Raw genomic sequence first — 22,367 nt, 5'->3', positions numbered from 1 at the left:
TCAGGCTGGGGAGCCTGGATATGCCACGGACCTCCACCACCTGGCCTGTGAGTGCCACCGGCAATGTCTATGCTGCATGGCAGATCTGCACCCACTGCGGCATCCCACACTGTGGACTCACCGACAGCCCGCGTCTCGTACTCATTAGCCAGCTCCTCGGACTCCCCAGCAGCATTGATGTCGTTCTTCACTTTGGACAGAGTCTTCAGAAGCTTGCTGGCTCCCAGGGCTGCCAGAGTGCAGCCCCTGGTCTTTTTAGGGCAGTGGAGAATTTTAAGGTTAATTCTCTTTTTTTTTTTTTTTTTTTTTTTGAGATGGAGTCTCACTCTGCCACCCAGGCTGGAGTGCTGTGGTGCAATCTTGGCTCACTGCAACCTCCGCCTTCCGGGTTCAAGTGATTCTCCTGCCTCAGCCTCCCAAGTAGTTGGGATTACAGGTGCCCACCACCACATCCGGCTACTTTTTGTATTTTTGGTAGAGACGGGGTTTTGCCATGTTGGTCAGGCTGGTCTCGAACTTCTGACCTCAGGTGATCCACCAGCCTTGGTCTCCCAGGGTGCTGGGATTACAGGTGTGAGCTACCTTGCCCAGCCTAAGGTTAATTCTTAATCCCCTGAAGTGGTCAAGTTAATATTAATGTCCAACAAGAATGTATTCATGGCAAAAGCAGGAAATAGTAGAATCAATTTGATGGGAGGGGTTAGAGAATGTGGCTGACATGTGCAAATGGAAATTGCTCTGGGGTCAGTGAGCCCTAAACTCTCCCTAGGAACTAGTCATAATGATTCAAAGTAAAATTTTTAATGAACATAAAATAACTTGGAACCTGAATACGTTCATAGTCTTGAACATAGAATTAGCATATAAAAATATTAAGAGTAATGCCATGAGAAACTGACAGTAAGACCATGATAGTGGGAGGTCTAATTCACTCTCATACTGGAATAGTTCAAAAGTTGAGTGGGTCCTGGGCAAGAACACAGAGGACTTGAACAATGTAACTTTAAGACTGAGTATGTGAATTCAGTATTCAATATCTAAGCTTAACTCTCAAAATAAAGTAATGTGAGTGTCCATAAACCATTTACAAAAGTTCTTACATGCTAAATCACTAGGAAAATTCTCAATAAACTTTCCAAAGCGGAATTTTTCATAGGGCCTACCTCCTGTCCCTAATGCAATAAAGCTGGAAATTAATTTTTAAAATAAAATGTGAATGCCTCATCCACTTGGAAAACAATCACACACCCACACACACCTGAGAAGCAGGTGCCTACTGGACTGCCCCCCAAGCCCGACTACTTTCCAGGGACTGTCCCTCCCAACATGGAACAGAGGCCATGTTCATCTGACCTCAGACATCCCATTTCACTGATGATGTTTTATATTAGCATGTGAATTTTGAGAGGATCAGAACTGTTAAAACAAAGCATACATGTGGTGTAAATCTGTTGTGGGCTTGGGCACTTACCTGCTCCCAGATGACTTTGGAGAGTTCCTTCTTGTTCTGAAGAATGGCCCAGATGAAGAGAGCCTGCAGGGGGTGCCGAGTAATAGGAGACACGTCCTGGGGGGTTAGAGCATGTGGTCAGCATGTGCAAATGGTAACTATTCTGGGATCAGGAAACCCTAGAAGAGTGGCCCACGTTTGGAGGGCTCTGTGGCTTTGTGCACGACTCCATTCTCATAGTACAGTGATGTGATTTTCATCTCTGCAACTCACTGAGTGGTCTAATTTTGACACCAAATCTTTTGTCTGTCATAAAAGACAAAGTACAGCTAGATGAAAAGGTATAAAGGGTGAAAAAAAGCCTTGAGAGCAATTTGAAAACAGAATGACTCCTGACAGGCTGAGAGAAAGCAATTCCTTCTCATCATGTAACTCTGTTTCTCTTCCAGAAAAAAATTATTCAAACTAGATTCCAACTTTCCTATGGCTTAAGTTCAATTATCCCAACATAAAACTGTGGCTTATTTCTTTGGACGGTTATTCAAAGATTCGATGCCTAACCTATCACTTAGAATCCCAGCTCCTATTCAGCATTCTGTACCTTTAAGGGAAACTTTTCAGATAGAAAAACAACTAAATGGATATATGTAATATATTCCTTTTCAACTTCTTTACAGGTTTTACCAACGTATAAAATGCATGAGGCATATTATGCATATTGCAGAGAAATTTAACATGAATATAGTTGAACAGAAGCTCTTTAAACACTTCCAATTCCTGCAAACACCTAGTGCATTTAGATTTTTGCCACACACATACACGCACTCTAAAAATTCCATAATTACAAAGGATAATGACCTAGTTTGGGTTTCCCCAGAAAAAATCTGAGACAAGGATTTGAGGCAAGTAGTTTATTTTGGACGTGATCTCAGAGAAACCAATGGAGACCTGAGGAAATGATATCAGAAAAAAAGGGAACCCAATAAAAGGTGCATTATCAAGCCAATTATCTTGGCAGATAACTAGAGATCAGCCCCACTAGCCAACTCTAGGAGCCAGAGTAGCGCACAAACCTTCAAGTCAGCTCCTTCAAGTGGGGGTATTTATACACTGCTGGGCTCGGATCAGGACAAACTTTCGGCAAAGAGTTACAGGTGCTGGCAATCGGGAACTGGGCCTTCCTGTGCTTAAAATGAGAAGTCCCGCGGGATTCTAGGTGTTACAGCCACAAAATTGTCTCAAGTGAACATCCAGATTTATCTCTTTGAAAATATGCACTTCCCACCTTTGCTCACAAAAGAGCACGCGAGCTGCTATTTTAAGCAGATCATGGCCGGTGAAGGATGACAAGAGCATGCAGCTATTTGTTTGCCCCTATTCCCTATTAGATACCTTCAGAAAGTATACCACACCAAGCTCTGTAATTAAGAAAACCTGAGGCCGGGCACGGTGGTTCACACCTGTAATCCCAACACTTGGGAGGCCAAGGCAGGCAAATCACCTGAGGTCAAGAGTTCGAGACCATCCTGGCCAACGTGGTGAAACTCCATGTCTACTAAAAATACAATCGATACGAGACCTCTGAATTTGTATTTTTTCTTGTTAACCATTTTAATTTGTTGGCTGGATGTATAAAGATGTTTAAAAAATTCAGTTGCTTTTTGGGGTAATTTGAATTACTTTTTTAATGACTGGGGTTCCATTTGACTGTTTGCATTGAGATTGCAATGTGTGCAATTTTTTTTGTAGTTGTGGCATCTTGTTGACATCGAATATGACTTTGATAATAAATACCGGTTCCTGAAAAAAAAAAAAAAATTAGCCAGGCATGGTGGTGCATGCCTGTAATCCCAGCTACTTGAGAGGCTGAGGCAGGAGAATCGCTTGAATCTGGGAGGCGGAGGTTGCAGTGAGCTGAGATTGGGCCACTGCACTCCAGCCTCAGCAACAGCGTGAGACTCTGTCTCAAAAAAAAAAAAGAAAAGAAAAGAAAAAAGAGGCCAGGCGCGGTGGCTCACGCCTGTAATCCCAGCACTTTGGGAGGCCGAGGCAGACAGATCACGAGGAGAGGAGTTTGAGACCAGCCTGGCCAACATGGTGAAACCCCGTATCTACTAAAAATACAAAAATTAGCCGGGCATGGTGGCGAGTGCCTGTGGTCCCAGCTACTTGGGAGGCTGAGGCAGAAGAATTGCTCGAACCCAGGAGGCAGAGATTGCAGTGAGCTGAGATTGGGCCACTGCACTCCAGCCTTGGTGACAGAGCAAGACTCTGCCTCAAAAAAAAAAAAAAAAAAAAAAGAAAAGGAAAAGGAAAAAGAAAAACTGCAACTAGTCTGAAATATAGTATAGTATAGAACACAAAGCAAGACATTAGAAATAGCAGAGACTCACCCTATAGACAGACGCCTTATCTTAAGTAAACGGAGTTAAAAAAAAAAAATTAACAATGTCAATGTGTTAAGTATTTTATGGCAACAAGACAGGGAGTAGGGAAAATGGAGATATCTTGTGAGGGAAGCCTCAAAACATCCGAGAATTCAAGCAGGCAACTCTCCCAGTACCTACGTGGAGTTCTATGTCCATCTCGTCCCGGCCATTTCTGTCTTCCTTCCGGAAGCCTCTTCGGAAGTTTGCAACCAGTTTCCAGACAAATGTGAGGAGGGCATCATTATAGGAATTCTTGGCGATCTGCAGATTCCGGTACACAAGGGTGCTGAAGTGGTTGGAGAAGAGCTCAGTGAGGACATCGTGAGTGAGAAACTTCCGCAGGTTCAAGCCATTCTCCAGAAAGAGGCGGACAAACTTGGGTCTGTCCTTTATGAGAGCCGTAAACATGACTTCTTGAAGGTCAGCAGACTAAGGAGAAAGAACAGCGACAGTACTAACACTACACAAATACGGTAAAGAAAACACTAGGCATTTTTCTTCCTCAGCAGCACCGTATTTCCAGTCACAGAGTAATAATACCTTCAACTTCTCTTTCAATCCTGTCTTGAGAATAAAATGTATCTTTTTTCCATTTTAACACAACAGAGGATTACAGTTCAAACCTCTAAACAGGGGAATGGCATGGTGAAATCTTTGTCTTCAGCTAGATGTGAATTTGGTTGTGACTTACCTCCTTGCTAAAGTAGAGATAAATACACCCATGTAGAGATGACATTGGTCAAAAATTTTCCCCAGTATCAGACATAGAGGAAACACTCGATCAGAGGGTGGGGGTGTGGGGGTAGTAGTATAGCTGGAACCACCTCTCTGAAGTCAACAGTAGATACCAGTTATGACCCAGCCACCACCGCTGTCTCTACACTGCACTGTGGGATCTGCTGCCCTTCACAGATGCCCAGGAACCTTCTATTATGGTGACTGCGTTCTCAAATACAGGTGTTAAAATAGAATGCATCAAACTATATGCAAACCACATGCCACCAAGCCAATGTCTGGTCATGTTACATACCAATAAGTCACTGGATCACTTGACAATAATACTTGATTTTTTTCTGTCTCTAGCTCTACTTTCTGGGCTTCTGACAAAACTTAGCCCATAGGAACTTACGGAGAATCTTAAGAAAGATCACCAGCATTTTGGGAGGCCAAGGTGGGAAAACCACTTGAGGTCAGGAGTTTGAGACCAGCCTGGCCAACAGGGTGAAACCCCATCTCTACTAAAAAAAAAATAAAAAAAATTAGCCAGGTGTGGTGGCACGCACCTGTAGTCCCAGCTACTCGGGAGGCTGAGGCACGAGAATCGCTTGAACCCAGGAGGCAGAGGTTGCAGTGAGCCGAGATCACACCACTGCACTCCAGCCTGGGTGGCAGAGCAAGACTCCATATCAAGAAAAAAAAAAAAAAGGATCATCAATGTTTCCTTCAGACACAACCCAGTGGACTACAGGCCACTCCAGCTCTCAGTCGTGTTCTGTGTGTCCTCCATAGCATTTCTCACAATTTTATTCCATTGCCAACATTTAAAAATTAGAAAATTCATCAAAATCCATATTTCTAGCATTAAAATCTCAAGAGTAAAAGCTGCCAGGCACAGTGACTTACACCTGTAATCCCAGACCTTTGGGAGGCCGAAGTGGGAGGATCACTTGAGGTCAGGAGTTTGAGATCAGCTTGGTCAACATGGTGAAACCTCATCTCTACATCTCTACTAAAAATAAAAAAGTTAGCCAGGTGTGGTGGCAGGTGCCTGTAATCCCAGCTGCTTGGGAGGCTGAGGCAGGAGAATCGCTTGAACCTGGGAGGCAGAGGTTGCAGTGAGCCAAAATTGCAAAATTGCAAGCCAAAATTGCTTGGGTGACAGAGTGAGACTCCATCTCAAAAATAAAATAAAATAAAATAAGCTGGGCATGGTGGCTCATGCCTATAATCCCATCACTTTGGGAGGCTGAGGCAGGTAGATTACCTGAGGTCAGGAGTTCGAGACCAGCCTGGCCAGCCTGGTAAAACCCCATCTCTATTAATAATACAAAAATTAGCTTGGCGTGGTGGCACACACCTGTAATCCCAGCTACTCTGGAGGCTGAGGCAGGAGAATCGCTTGAACCTGGGAGGCGGAGGTTGCAGTAAGCCGAGATCGTGCCACTGCACTCCAAGCCTGGGCAACAAGAGTAAAACTCCATCCCCCGCCGCCCCCCCCAAAAAAAGAGTAAAAACCAGCAGCTCCAACAACATGGGAACCATCAGTGGGAGCCAAGGGGCAGCTGCTTCCCAGAGCCTTGGATCTCCAGCTCCCCACGGTCCCCACCACTCCTCCCTGGGACCTACAGGCCCACTTACTCTCTTACACTGCATGCCTGATCCCTGGTCTAGGTGGATGTCTTCTGCCCACGGCAGCATTAATGAGTTTTGTTCCTGCCAAATGCTGGTCTCATGGGGATCACACATTGCTTAGAGAAGGAGTTGTCAAGGGTCCCTTGAGTCCCCACATTGTGGATCCTGCAGGGTTCAGCAGGGGAAGAGGGGGCTACCTGATTTCTCTTCTGTCCTTTAAGGAAGTGTTCCTCATGTCCAGCATTTCACTTTTCTTTTCTAAATCCATTGGCCTTTCCACTGGTCACACACTCGCTAGCATAGGGCAGTGGTTCTCAAACTTCAATCAGAACCACTTGGAGGGCCTGGTAACTGCAGAATGCTGGGAGTCAATATTGGAATTTCTACAAGTCTGAAGTGGAGCCTGGTGATTTGCGAGGTAGCAAGTGCCAAGGTTATTCCCAGGTTGCCACCAGTCCAGGACTCACACCTTGAGAACCACTAGCATATGGGAAGAGGCTTTGCCGCCAGTCACATCTTTGCTTTCAAAACTTGAGTCTACCATTTTCCAGCCATATGACCCGGAATATTGTGTCTCTGAGCCTCAGTTTGCTCTTCTAAGAAACAGATGGTTGCCAGGATGAAATAAGCTAACACAGGTCAAATTCTTCTCAGAGATGCAAGTTCAGACCAGGCCCTCAAAAAACTATCAGCAACTCCCCCTGCCATGATACCGATGAGGCCCTGATTTCATAACCACAAAGGGGATCATCCATGCTGCGGACTGGTGTGACGGGCAAGTGAACACACATAGGGAAATTGCTTGGGGCAATTTATCAGTATTCCGGAGATTTTTATTTTAAAACAAATAATGCTTCACATGTGCCAATGCTCTAAGCACTTTAGAAACATTATCTGATTTAATCATCGTAACAGCCCAAGGAGATAAGTACTGCTATTATCGTCATCTCCATTTTCAGATGAGCGGTTGGGCACTGGTAAACACTGAACCACTGGCTCTCTCAAAGAAAACAGAAGCCCTGATTTGTAGTGTTTTCTGATTCCTACGGTGTAAATACTTCCATTGTGGCCAAGTTTCAGCTACCAATGTGACATCACTAAACACAGAATCGGGAAGAGATGTGGAGTGGCTCACCATCGTATAGCATCTCCAGCTTCCACATACAATACGCAGAGTTGGCCTTCAGAGCAAAGGTAATAGTAAATGTAATCAAATAATTAGAAAATGATATGTTTTGATTATTGATTACCTTTGCAATTCTATAGAATTCTATAAAATCTATGTAATTCTAAGTTTGAAAAATTCACTTTTTTTGGTTTTTGTTTTTTGGGTTTTTTTGTTTGTTTGTTTTGAGACAAGATCTGGCTTTGTTGTCCAGGCTGGAGTGCAGTGGTGTGATCTTAGCTCATTACAACCTCCAACTCCTGGGCTCAAGCAATCCTCCCACCTCAGCCACCTAAGTAGCCTGGACTACGGGTGTGTGCCACCACGCCCAGTAAATTTATATATATATATATACTTTTTTTGGTAGACATGGGGTTTCGCCATGTTGTCCAGACTGATCTCAAACTCCTGGACTCAAGCAATCCTCTCACCTTGGCCTCTCAAAGTGCTGGGATTACAGGCATGAGCCACTATGAGCAGCCAAAGATAACTGATTAATAATGACTGTATTTAACAACCAACTTAAAAAATCTCTAAAAATTTAGTAGTTGGCTCTTGCCAGCCAATACAAGCTGGCTCTAACATGCCACTGTAGGAGGAAACTGAGGCATAGGGAAGTTAAATAATTTGCCCAAAGTCATGCAAATGGGCTGACTCCAGAGTCCATTTCCTCAGCCATTGTGCCCTTAACCCTTAACCATCTTTAGCTGAGTTAATAAAATTAAATGTACCATTCATGACGTGCCTAAGTTTATTTGTACTATCTGACCTCACTTAAATAGAACATTTCACACACAGTAATTCATTTATGAATCAATTGACTGGATCTACTTATAGTTCCACTTTCCCTCCACTAATTAAAGCCTTGCAATGTGCAGCAGGGTTCATTGTACTGCAAACACCATACACAAGATAATGTTTGCTAAAGGAATGAATAATTTAAAAATTCATAAGCCATGACTTTATTTATGCTGTTCTCATTAAAATTGATAGCATGTTTCCTGAAAGTGTTTTCTGACCCTGTCTGCCAAGAATGAAAGTTATGAAATATATGCACCTTCAAATCTATACATACATGTATAAAAGTACGTATATTATCACGGCCCCCTAATGACTGAAATTAATTGGGAAAAGCCGAAAACAAAGAAGCAGCCTTATAAAACTGAGTGTGATGGTTCATAATAATTGTCATTGAACAAGGCTCCTAGGGCTGACCGCACTTTAGTTGTACACAGGAGGATACTGCTGGAAAATGCAATCCTAAAACACTAATCACATTGAAAAGTGAGAAAATGCAGTCTGCTGGAAAGAAAAAAAAATGCTTTTTATTGCATGTGCAACTTCCATATTAAAGCTGCTCATGTGGCTAGGGGAGTCCTGGTTTCTAGCTCTAAGACAGCAGTCACCAATCTTTTTGGCACCAGGGGCTGGTTTCCTGGAAGACAATTTTTCCATTGACCAGGCTGGGGGGATGGTTTTGGGATGATCCAAGAGCATTACATTTATTGTGCACTTTATTTCTATTATTATTACATTGTAATATATAATTAGATAATTGTACTACGCTCATAATGTAGACTCAGTGGGAACTCTGGGCTTGTTTTCCTGCAACTGGACAGTCCCATCCGGGGGTGATGGGAGGCAGTGACAGATCATCAGGCATTAGATTCTCATAGGGAGCGCACAACCTAGATCCCTCGCATGCTCCGTTCACAATAGGGTTCATGCTCCTATAGGAAGCTAACGCCACCACTGATCTGACTGAAGGCGGAGCTCAGGCAGGAATGCGAGCAATGGGGAGCTGGTGTAAATACAGATGAAGTTTCACTTGCTTGCCCACTGCTCACTTCCTGCTGTTCCTAACAGGCCATGGACCTGTAACCCTGCTCTAAGACATTCACCGGGGAGCGTCAGTCAAGTTGTTCTCTTTGTCTCTTATGCATCTCATTACGGACAGTTATCTAATCAGAACTTGGCTAGGCAGGTGGGGGCAGGGAGCAAGAGTGCTGCCGTCTTGATCTGTAGTTAAGCTACTTTCAATCATCCAACATATATTTTTCCCATACATCTGCCCACGCACATCCAGGAGGAGATCTGCATCTCTGCACCCATATGGGGAATCACCCTCATGTTGTGGCTGAAGGCACTGTGGAGTTGATATTATTTTAGACCACTTATTTTTATTATCTCTTCACAACAAACCTACTAAGTCAATGTTATGACCCCATGCTGCAGACAAGGAAATAAAGACTCACCAAACCTGATATTCCGGAATAGAACAATCCTTTAAGAGATTCAGCATTGAATCTTGCTGGAAATGAACCAGCCATTGCCCAGACCACTGTGCAGACCCAACACTAGAATAACCCAGGAGAGCTTTGTGCTCACCTCCCATCGGCGGTCATTGGTGAAAATCTCATCATTGGCTAAGTCCAGCTGGTTCCACTCCAGCAGAAGCTTCAGCTGCCCATTCCAGTTATCCTTGTCTTGCTCATTGGTGCTGAAGGCTGTAAGAGGGCAGGAAAAGACTCAACTCACCAAAGGCCCAGAAATAAGAGTCAGAACCATTCAGTGTGGCCAATTATCAGAGCTATTTATCACAGGTGATGCTGAGCATGTTCTTTTACATTCAGACACTCAAACTGTCCTTCACTCTATCTTCACTCATTCTTAACCACATCCTGTATGTCCCAAAGTTTATAATGGGGATCAACTCAGGCTACAGTAACGTTTTTCCATTGAATATCCTAACGGTGTAATAATGGTATATTAAGGTTTTTCCCATAGATTCAGATTCCATAGCATTATATTTCAAGGCCATATCTGACTTATGCTACATCTAAATCTATGAAACAATAAGCCACCTTACAACATTGTTATTCTTGTCTTTTCCAGAGCTAATATTTTCTGCATCTACGTATCTGTACAGATATAATTCCATTTTAATAAATACTTTTATAACCAAATGTCTGGCAAGTACAATAAGAATGATTCTAATAAATTGCTAATGCTTTAATTGCACTTCCAATGTGCCTAGCTCTACTCTAGCTAATTTACATTTATCAGTCACAAATTCAAGTCTAGACAACCCAGGATATATTTACTATGGGTAACATCCACTTTATGGAATTCTAAAGCAGCAAAGATCCTGAATGAGAATATTTTAACCTGAGTTTCATTCATAAGCTTCAGGAAATTTGTAAACTCCTGAAATTAAATGCAAAATTACTTATGTGTGAAGTATGTGTGCATATGTGTACAAATATGTAGAATGCTAGGACAAAGACCCATAGTTCTGCCATATTCTCAAAGGAATCTGAGGCCCAGTAAAAAACTATTTTCAACCACTGTTAGAAAAAGCTCTTTGGAGACTACTGTGATTGTGTTTGACAAGTATTTTAATGACATAAAAATTATTATTCTACCAAATACATATGACCAAGGAGATTCACCTCACCAGGGCAAGTGTAGTTATTCTAGCTTCCAATCTAAGATCATCAAAATTAAGCACAAGCTTGCCTTTCAATAAAGCTGTTTTATAAAAGAAATGTACCTCATGAAAAGCCACAGAAGGCAACACAAAGCTGACACTTCAAAAGGAGCTATTTTTTACTCACCTTTATACAGAGCGTAGGAGATGGCATTGCTCACAATTTCGTCCCCAGCTTCTTCCATTTTAATAACTGTTAATAGGTGAGAACTTTCAAGAATTTCTTTGAGCTGGTGAAATTAAAGAACAAAGTTGTCAGCCAACAGATTTTAGGCATGAGGAGCATAAACTTCTTTCTTTTTGTGAGAGATCTTTTTTAAAAAGACCACCTGTAGTGGAGTTCCAGATCAGCTTCTCATTTCGGAATTGTAATGAGTCCTTGACTACAGTGAGAATAAAGTACCGGTTATATAAGAGCACACGTATCAAAAAGCCCCTATCAAAAAGCTGAGAGCCTCATTTGACTAGGGATGTGTGCGTCTGTGTGCACGTGCGTGTGTGCATGTGTGTGTGTCACAAAGCTGACACATGGCAGATGCTCAGTTATTAAACGACTGAGTAAATCAAGAAGGGACAATAAAAGACCGTAGACACCATCCAAGTGTGCCCATAAAGATTTAAACGATAGGAAATAAAAGCTCAAATGCAAACAAGAAAGAAGACTTGGAAACTGGAGAAAAAGATTAAGAATTTTCTACATTGTCCTTTGTTATTTTTCTATAATGTTTAACTTTAAGACATTTTAAAAAGTAAAGAACCCCGTAATTCCAAGGTTACGAGCACTGGCGAGCCCAGCAGGAGCTTGGTGAGTAGGGCCCCTTCTAGCCAAGGGAGCAAGTCTGGTTTCCTTCCATTAGACTGAGTTTGAGGCAATGGTGGGCTTCCCTGGCGACACTTGGAAATAAGGATCTGGAACTGCAGAGGCTCCACTGGGTGGGAGACGAAGTCTCAGCATCTAGCTGTTTGAAGATGGCAAGAAGAGCACTTGGATTTGGAAATTAGAAGGTGAACTTTTGAGGCTGCAGCTGCCTGGGAAAGGTGGCGATGGAGGTCTTAGTTCAAAGCACGCAGGTAGTTGATGAATAAATCAATGAAAACTGCAGGAAAAGATAAACCATGGAGATTTTGAAGGAGAGGGTGGACGGGAATGATAGCATGAAGGAAAGGCCCTCTTCATCTGTCTGCAGCCTTTGTTCAGGCTGAAGAATAGGGGTCCAGCTAGGACTGACAGGCAGGGAGGAGGTCTGAAGGTCCCCAAATTCTGGGGCACAAGGGGAGGTGGGCAGAACCAAGGAGTTATTTTTCTTTTCCTTTGAAATAAAAAGGAAGAAGAAGAAAATGAATATGTATATCAAGTAAACCGATGGACCCCAGAGACAGCCACAGGGGCCTCCTAGCTGGGACTCCATCCCGCACACTCCTGCCTCCTCCATCCTCTGCCCCACTGCTGCCAGAGTGAGCTCTCCTGAACACAACTCCCATCTCGTTTTCTCCCTGCTTCAAACCTTTTAACAATATCCCATTACACTTGAACAAGACCAAACAGGGCCCAGGGAGCCTCCTGGGCTGGGCCCTCACAAGTTCTTAGTTCCCACTCACCATTTCCACCCTCATGGCCGTCTTTCACTCCTCAGGCATGCCTCCTACCTCAGGACCTTTGCACATGCAGTTCCCACCACCACCACAACCCCAGCCCCCACGTCGTTAACTCTCTCCATCCTTCAGATCTTGGCTCTCATGTCACTTCCTCTGGGAAGCCTTCCAGAAAGCCCCACACCAGTCCAGGCTCCCTCAGCACCTGCCTTTCTGTATCTATGTTACCTTTCTTCTGAACACCCATTTCAGCTTGCAATTACAGAATGCATTGTACTGTCATCCCTCGACATAAACCTTTTTTCAATTTCTGTTTTGTCTATGAGAACACAGACTGTTTCTGTTGTGTACGCAATTCTTTCTGAAGTGCCTATTTCAGAACCTGGCACGCAGTATGTGCTCAACAAATATCTACTGAATAAATTAATAAATGAGAGTTAAAGATGAATAAATAAATGAATGATATCTAGATCGGTTGATAGATTGGAAGACTGTGAAGGGTCAAGTTCTCAAGAAGTTGACAAATAGGCATGGGGGGAATAACCGTGGTGGCTTTTAGGAGAGGAAGGTGTGAGTCCAGTGGGAGAGGTATAATGCGTCACTTAGAGTGATCAAGAAGCTGGGAGTCCAGGTTTGGGGTTGCTTGTCTACATAGTCAGTGAGGACACCCAGGACTGCCCTGGAAAGTTGCCTAATTAATATTTGCCTGAATGTATACATTCATTAATTAATAATCCCACTCGAGCTTGGTCTTTTGGGAAATCTGTACCAATTGCGAAGCCCTTTATGAGTGCCTAATTAAAATTCCAGACTAATTTTTATTATTGATATATGTCTTCTGATTGACGTGATTATAATTATGATATATCATTAGCATATTCAGTATGAATATGAATTAGCTATGAATTGCAGAAAGGATAATATAATCAAAGAAGGTACAATATGCCTTTTAGCCTATTTCAGATGAGTTGCCTGTAACCGTTTTCATGAAGCAGAAATCAAAATCCCTTATAAAGGGTGTGGTAACCCTTCAGATGGCCTCTGTTCGTTGGACACAGCCTGGTCAAGACCTGGCAAGCCAGCTTGTACAAGGAGTAAGAGGAAAGTCACTGAAGTGGACCTGGGGCTGTCTTTGGTGGATAAATTAGGAGTCATCTGTTTCTTCCTCTATGGGGATCCCTGAACTGACCACTGAATTTATTCCATCCGTCACAGGAAATGACGTTGAGAGTGGTAATCAATATGCAATCAATACGCAGTGTCTTACTTTGATATGTATACTTTGGAAATGGCCTGTTTATATGCTTTTTTTGATTGTTTGTTTTGGTTTTTTTCCTGAGATGGGATCTCACTGTCACCCAGACTAGAGTGCAATGGCTAGCAGCTCACTGCAGCCTCAAACTCCCTGGCTCAAGTGATTCTCCCACCTCAACCTACCAAGTAGCTGGTACTAGAGTTGTATGTCTGGGTAATTTTTGTTTGTTTGTTTGTAGGGACGGAGTCTCACTACGTTGTCCAGGCAGGTCTTGAACTCCTGGCCTCAAGCGATCTTCCGGCCTTGGCCTCCCAAAGGGTTGGGATTACAGACAAGAGTCACTGCACCCAGCCCTGTTTATATGTTCAGAACTGACTCAAAGTAGTTAAGTATGAATGCCTAGAGAATCAAAAATATATAAGCACTTTGGAAAGCGAGTGCTGCTTTTCCCAATCAACAGAATTCCATAGGGAGAAGCCTCATCACAATTAGCTGCCTGGTCAATCTCCACTCTTTCACTTAGCCCTACTCAGGGTTGGGGAGCAATATTGGCGTTGCCCAGCCAGTCCTCTCCTTCTCTCACTGGGCTTTGCTCCTTGCAAAGTACTAGTGCCCTGGTCTGCAGCCTCCATGTCTAGCCCAGCAGGGAGGTCAGCAGGTGTCTGGGGCTGCCTGTGTCAGGGTGGGCTCATCTGTCTTATTCTGAGACTTAGCATATGCAGGTCCAATGTTCTGCACCTCAAGCCACCTCTTTCAACTTTGCCTTCATCATCAGTAAGGCTGATATGTTTATCTCTTTTTGCCAGAGTCTTTTGTCTATCTCTCTCCTGGACTTGAATAAGATATTACAACGTCCCAGTAAGAACATTTGTATAAAACCATCAGTTTTCCCTTTTTCAGTAAACTCTGAAAAATGCAATATCTCAAGTAGAAATATCATACACTTGGTGAGCCATGTAACTTATTGAACTTCAATTTCCAGCAAGTCACCTGCTGAGTCTGAAAGGCACGGAGAAAACATTGAATATGTACGGCTGCTGGTGGAGTTGGGCGTTTAAGGCATTCTCCCTTCTCACAAACTAGTCTCATTTTCTCAGCCTCCAGACACGGTCCCAACAACTCACCCATTTGATCCAACTCTCAGTCTCCTCCTCCGGCAGCCGGGACACCGTGCGGGGTAAAAAGCGTACCAGCTTCTCCTTGACGGCAGAAGATGTCAGGGCATCCTCCACCTCCACCAGGCTGGCGATCACATCAGCGATTTGGCCCGAGCCTTCCACCACCACACAAGGAATTTTACTTTTGATGGAAGTATTGATGGCCTGGAGGAAGGAGACAGAGTCAGGCAGATCAAAGAGACCTTGGTCCATAGAACCCAGCTCCGGACTAAGGTTCTGAGCCAAGCTGGTAAAAACACATGGACCCATCCCTACATTTTTTCCTTTGGGGTTTTTATTTTAATTCAGAAGCAAATCAAAAGTTGGCAATTGCTTTATGAATGAGAAATGTAACCTGCTTTATGAAATCTTGCACCCACAACGAGTTCCATAATAAGAACACATATGACTAGCTTAAGTTTTCCATGGGTAAGTGCTTTAAAATATCCCTGTACACAAAATCGATCATTCCAAGTATGACATAATAGATTTGAGTGGCACGTATTAAGACTGTATTCAGCATTACTGTTGATAGCTTATCTGAAAGAGGTTAGTAGTAACCAATACTCATACTTTTAAGGTATGAAAATAGCTTAAAAACAGCAACCACATGTTTTATGTGATGTTTACTCACACATTTCCCTCCTCAAATAATTTCCCCTGCCCCTGTTATTAAAAATGAATAAATATATCTTCTTTCTGGATAAACACCTAGCACACTTTTATGACCTTTATAATAACTGCAGAGGTCAGCAGAGGAGGATCATATTTTAAGGATTCTAATCACTGGACAGCAAGATACAATGATCTACCTAGAGGTACAAAAGAAATTGAAAAGCACTTGTTTTTAGGTCTGAGTGCTTTCCTTAGAGAAGACATCACATAGAAAGCCAGATGTGTGGTGCCACGATTGGGGACCACAGAGGGTGAGAGTCACAGAGCAGGCTGGGGTCCCTCTGTGTGCCTCAAGTGTCTGCACCACAGGCGGTCGTGGGTGTGCTGATGGGGGCTGAACCAGGAAGCGATGCAGAGGCACCAGCTGGGTACTTTCTTTTTTTCTTTTCTTTTCTTTTTTTTTTTTTTTTTTTTTTTTTGAGACTAAGTCTTGCTCTGTCTCCCAGGCTGGAGTGCAATGGCGCAGTCTCGGCTCACTGCAACCTCTGGCTCCTGGGTTCAAGCGATTCTACTGCCTCAGCCCCCTGAATAGCTGGGATTACAGGCACCTGCCACTGCGCCCAGCTAATTTTTGTATTTTTTAGTAGAGACGGGGTTTTGCCATGTTGGCCAGGCTGGTCTTGAACTCCTGACCTCAGGTGATCCACCTGCCTCGGCCTCCCAAAGTGCAGGGATTACAGGCCTGAGTCACAGTGCCTGGCCCTGGCTGAGTATTTTCTCCTAGTTCCCCTCACCTCTCCTGTCCCCGCTACTGTAGGTTGTTAATTGGCTGAGCAGACGGCACTGGAAACTGCCGTAGAAATGCAGTGCCCTAGATCAGCAGCAGCTCTCCAGTCTCCCCCTACACCCTAAGCCAAGAAATCTTCATTCCAAATCTAATATTTGCTCTGGTAAGATAATAAATGTAACCGTATTTCAATGACTTTTTCTCCACCCCTCTTCCTCTTTGATGTGGCTACTTTTTCAGATTCGAGCCATTTATGCTGGAAGTTGCAATTTTTTGAATTTTTGGTGATCACCTTGGCGATGACCTTGAGCAGTAGGATATAAATAACTCCCACATGCTTAGCGTTCCAATAATGGAACACTAGACATAAAAAGGTTTTGATACACTGACACACACTGAGAAAAATCTCTATTTTAATGTTTCCTTGAAGATTTTTATTTAACCATGGTCTCAATTGTAAATCTCATAGTAGATACTCAATAAATATCTGTTGAATGGATGAAGAAAAAGACCATTGTTACATAAAAGAATAATGAGAAGTACTAGATGATGATTCCAGATAACTTTGCCAGCACTTACTTTTAGCTCTAGGGATTTACTCTGATGAAAGATCGAGGGTCACAGGTATCTTTAATCTATTCCCTGTCTTAGAGGTAAAATAGGGTGTGTAAAAGGAGGAATATGCAAATCATTGTGGAAATTCATGAAAAAGATGAGTTAAAAATGACTTTCTTGTGCTATTCCTAGAAAAATGAGCTCTTGAAAATTGTTTACAATACTTACTAAAATGCAGTCATACTACCTATGGGGTACTATGCTTATTTATTAAAACTACCTATGGGGTACTATGCTTATTACCTGGGTGACAAAATAATCTGTATGCCAAACCCCGTGACATACAATTTACCTATACATAAAACCCACACATGTACCCCTAAACCAAAAAGTTAAAAACAAATAAATAAAAATATAAATGAATAAAAGGTTTTGATTCAAGTGGATTCTCAAACAAAAACAAACAAACAACAAAAAACGTCAAACAGAAGCCTGGCTGCAGGCAGGATGAACTCAGTCACGAGTCCACACAGATTGGCTGGGAAGTCAAATTCCTGCTCAGTTGCTCAATAGTGCAGGTGCAGAAACATTCAAGAAGTTTCCATGATCTCAGAATCACTTAGGGTTTGGGATTCCATCATGCGACATACCTGTATCCCCACATGGCATATAAATGGGCCTTAGGTGGTCTGGAAACATTTGATTTGGGGGCAATCTGTGTGTGTACGATCATAGCTCATCTCAATGTAGATGGGGTGGCCATAGCTTTCTCATATGTATGCTGATTACAATCTTTAAGTCTCCTGAGTTAATGTCACCTCTTCTCTTTGGCAGGTTGATTGTCAGGGCCAACACCAAGTACACAGGCTATTCATGTCACTGAAATTCTCCTCCCAAATCTTCTTGACTGAGGAACAACCGGAGTCTGTGAGGGGAACGGTATGTGGAGGGAAAACACTACCTACTTGCTGTAGTAAAATGAACTAGGTTAGATTAGATAAGCTCAAATCCCTGAAAATACAAATTTGTTGGATAGGTTTATTAACCAACCTTCTAGAAAACTAAATCAGGACTCACTTTCAAAGTCTCTTTTCCACCTCCTTGGGCAAAACACACGATGGGGATCTTGCCACCGTAGTTGGAATCTGTAACACATAAAAAGTAAAGGATATTTTGAGCTCATTGGAAATACTCATCTACCACTGTGAAAAGCTGGACCAAGAGCTTCTGCCCCGTGAGCCACGGTGTGGAGAGACAGCTTCACATCTCACGGACTTGAACATTATCTACTCATGAAAGACGGATGAGTGTTTTCGCCCCACGCTAGTAATAGCATGACATGGGTCATGTTGCAATTTGTCATTGATACTTAAAATACATATTTAAATATTTAAAGCCCGTGCATTATTTACCTTTGCACCTATAAATTAAACTAGGTTTAAGTTTATCCTTATAATAATGATGCTCTCACTCATTTGCACAATCCTATGCTTTCTTGAGTGAGTGAGAACTTGGCATAACTAGTGGTCTTTCAACAGAGTTTATTGCATATATAGTTTCTCCCCTCGTGTATGTCCAATTGTGAAAGGAAAATAATTGAGAACATCTCCAACAAGTTCCTGCCATTATGTCTATCACTAAATCACAAGGTAATCTTGTTTCACGGCAGGACACATCTCAATACCCTGTCCACAGGAAGAAAGAAAGTACATGTCACTTAACTATGGCAAATAATGGCTTTCACTCAACTATTGCATTCTTCTCTTGAGACCACTGTTTTCTGTTACTCAGAAGTAGCCAAGATTCACAAAAGTAAACCATACCATTGTTAAACTAGTAGGTTAGTTTTATCTTTTCTCTCCTAGCTAATTGCATTGTTTCATAAACTCATATTTGTCGTCGCAGATCGTATTTGTTCTTAAATGGTATCTACCAGAAGAAGACAGCCAGCTCTTGATACTGACAAACTACAGTGGAAGATGGCCGTATTTATCATTGCCTTCAGCATGTTGAAGGGTACATACCACAATGACCCTGGCAGAAGCATTCCTGGTGTGTTGAAAAAAGAAGAGAAATAACAGTTCTTTGGCAATAAAAATACCTGATCAGGCGTGTTTCTCATGCATCACTCAATAGTTGGTAGCGATTGTTGTTGATGCTGTGGCTGCTATGGTTATTGTACATGTCTGGTGTCCTACTTCCTAACCACTGACCTTGAATAGTGCGCTCAGAGATGTATTTCTCTAGCTGATTCCGGAGCTTTGCTTCCACGGTGGGATGTCCATGACAGCCATTGTCCACGAGCAGCAAATGCGTGTGGTTGTTGTCCAGGATATACAGAGGGTCTCTCGTGAAGTCATCCATAAGGTACTGGGCTGAAAAATAGCCCTGAAAAGTACAGGGAAGCTTGTCTTTGAGACTGTATTATCAGTCAAGATACATGGTGATATTTTTACATATTCATACGAAAGCTAATACTTTAGGTTCAATTATATTATGCCTCCTCCCAGATTTAAAAATTCTGAATTTTTAAATTCAGAGGGATCTTAGTGATCTTATAGCACCGACTTCCTTTTAAATATGAGGAAATGGAAGTTCAAAATGGTAGTGTCACGTGCTCATTTTCTCATAAATGGCCAGAGACAATGTAAGGATCAGATTCCCAGTCCCATTCTTGGTTCATTGCTCCGTGCTCTTTAGCAAAAATTCAACAAAATTGAAATTCAGCATTCAGGAAACTGTATGTGCAAATGTGTGTGTGTGTGTATTTGTGTGTGTGTGAATACAGGTAGAAGCAGACATTGAAATGCACACATACATAGTTGTCTGGAATCTATCATATGCCAGGACCCATGCCAGGATCTAGGGATTAGAAAATGAATGAAATAGTCTTTGCACTTGAGAAGCGCACAGCAACAGGACCACAAAAAGAAGTAATTAAATGGATACTTTGTCCCCAAAATACCAGAGGATAAAAAGCTGCTTGAGGAACATAAAGAAAGGAATCCTTACCAAAAACGTTCCTCACTCTCAAGCTCCATTCAAAGGCATTTAGTTTTTAAAGTATCAGGGTTGCATTAAAAAGTTTTCAATCTTAACTCCAAGAATAGAATTTAATAAGTTTTAAAAATAATATCACCACCAAAACTCAAGGAGAACAGAAGGAAAAAATAGTATTCAGAAAGAATTCAGAGTTTTGCTGGTGATATGATTTTTAAAATGTATTAATTTGAATACTGTAGTGGTTAAAAGATTGTGCACCATGGACCTGCCACTAACGAGATCTGTGCACTAAGAAACTTTCTTACTTTCTGTATGCCTCACTTTTCTCATTTATAATGAGAAGGGAACAGTAGTACTTACCTCATAGTTTTGTTATGAAGATCAAATGAGTTAATATACGTAAAACACTAGAATAGAACCTAGTACACAGTAAGTACTATTATATTAACATTAGGTTTTGTTATTATGATTAATGAATTACTTATTAATTTTAATTTTCCTAATAAAGGTATATGGCTATGCATTTCACTTTGAGTGCGGCTTTGGCCATGCTGATATATTAATATATATTATTCTCAATAGGTAATGTTTTCATTTGCATTGCTTTCTAAGTTATCTGATATTATATTTTTGAAAGATCATTCTAGATCCTACATTTGTTTACCAGATGGTTGGGATAGTTGGTTGTTTCTTAATTTCCAAATGATTGGCAGCTTCTTTAATCTTCATATATTCATTTCAAGTTTTACTTGTTGCCAGGAAATGGGCCCTATAAGCAGCCTCTAGGGAGATTTTGAAGTCTTTTCTCATTCCTATTCAGGGGTAAAAATACCTACATTTTCAAGGCTTTTTGTGAGTCTGTGAATTAACACATGTACTGCATCTACCATGGGGATAATTACACAACACTGCATTGACTCCCGGACTCCCGTGCCCATTACAAATATTGCTAATTGATAATGGTATTCTTTCCCACTTAGCCTGCCACTGTCCTCAAAAGCCTGCTCTAGGCCACTCTCATCCCTGAAGTTGGCATTTTATGTGAAACCATTTTGTCATCCCTTGTTGAGCATGTAATAATAATAATAGAAGCTACCATTCACTCTGTACAATTAGATAAATCAGTCCCATAACAATATAGGTTATTATTATAAAAAACTTGAAGAAGGGAACTGGCTCCAGACTATGCAGCTCGAAAAGGAATGATTACTCCAACCCCAGCTTCTCTGTCTTCGAAATGTACCCTCCTCCCCCTCTACCATGCTTCCTCCTTGAAGATGCACAAAAAAACACCTCCCACTCTCCCCTGCCCCTTATATATCTCAAAAATGGTAACCAAGACACAAAAATAAAATAATTCTAAAAGAAGAATCACAGCAATTCCAAAAATCCTTAACATTTGCTGCTTCTAAGGAGCCCAGATGGGAGAAGGTATAGCTTAAATGTGGATATCTGAACATTTGGCCCAAAGCTTCTGGGCAGAGAACACCTGTTGCTTAAGAAGGTCCTCAACTACTAGAAATGTTGTTTTCAAAATGCTACACTTGATACAAAACCCATATGTCTACCTTGTATTTTTAACATGAAAGGCTCATTATTCTCTAAATATGTTCACAGGAAACATTTGCCGGGTGGCGGCTGGGGGTTGTCTCACAACCTTCTTAATGCCAAATTAACCAAGGACAATATCCATTGATTTGTATTCCTCTGAGTGTAGCCAAGCAATCAAGATACTGCGGTTGGGCTTGAGCCCTCCTGAAATGGATGTAAGCCTTGGTTATAAAGAATAAAGAACCTGACTGTGATATGAGATTGCTGAGAACACATCTTAATGAACAAAGCAACATTCATTGTTAACTCTTTCCCAGCAGTTAATTATGTACGTCATCCTTGTTTTCAATTCCTTTAAGGTCCCAAAGACACTCCTTGCAAGGCAGACTTCCCCATGGTCTGGCTCCATCACAGAGCCCCAGGGTTCAGGCCAAAGGCTCATGCCATGGTCTTTCTTCCATGTGACCTAGCAGACCTCCTCCTGTCCCACCCGTACCTCAGCATCACAATTCCTGATGAGGGTGTCCCGGTTGGAGACCATGCCCCAAGCTGCCACGCCAATGGCCACAATATTCTCCTCTGAACTCCTGCTGATGGTGTTATCTCTCACCACCTCCCCGATGTACTTCATCAGGCCATAATGGGTGCCTCCCGTGAGAATCCAAGCACCTGTCAACACATAGGAACAGTAAATGGTCAACCGGCACTGGGCAAAGTTTCCATTCTGGACTCACAGGCCCCTAAAATCAAGTCCCCATCCCTGTAGGCATCAGGACACAGCACTGGCAGCTATGTTGTATGGCAAGGAAGAAGAGGGGACCTCAGACAGTGCTGCTGAGAAGTGTTCACTTAAAAATACAGATTCTTGGCCAGGCGCAGTGGCTCACGTTTGTAATCCCAGAACTCTGGGAGGCTGAGGCGAGTGGATCACGAGGTCAGGAGTTCATGACCAGCCTGGCCAAGAT

General features: G+C 42.3%; 1 protein-coding gene across 1 annotated transcript in view; it reads right to left on the bottom strand.

Moving 5' to 3' along the window:
* TRPM8 (transient receptor potential cation channel subfamily M member 8) overlaps nt 1–22,367 on the bottom strand; it is a 91,356-nt gene that overhangs the window by 53,517 nt on the left and 15,472 nt on the right. Inside the window, exons 5-13 of the mRNA XM_077957949.1 lie at nt 21,899–22,071; nt 19,062–19,236; nt 17,926–17,993; nt 14,859–15,056; nt 11,014–11,116; nt 9,785–9,903; nt 4,018–4,308; nt 1,472–1,567; nt 122–251 (exon numbers count right to left, since the gene is read on the bottom strand). Coding sequence (XP_077814075.1) covers nt 122–251; nt 1,472–1,567; nt 4,018–4,308; nt 9,785–9,903; nt 11,014–11,116; nt 14,859–15,056; nt 17,926–17,993; nt 19,062–19,236; nt 21,899–22,071 — 1,353 coding nt within the window. The remainder of the gene's footprint in view (nt 1–121; nt 252–1,471; nt 1,568–4,017; nt 4,309–9,784; nt 9,904–11,013; nt 11,117–14,858; nt 15,057–17,925; nt 17,994–19,061; nt 19,237–21,898; nt 22,072–22,367) is intronic.

This window comes from Macaca mulatta, chromosome 12 (assembly GCF_049350105.2).
Source record: "Macaca mulatta isolate MMU2019108-1 chromosome 12, T2T-MMU8v2.0, whole genome shotgun sequence".
Taxonomy (NCBI): domain Eukaryota; kingdom Metazoa; phylum Chordata; class Mammalia; order Primates; family Cercopithecidae; genus Macaca; species Macaca mulatta.
Note: the sequence above shows the minus strand (reverse complement) of the source record. Positions and strands in the feature narration are given on the sequence as shown.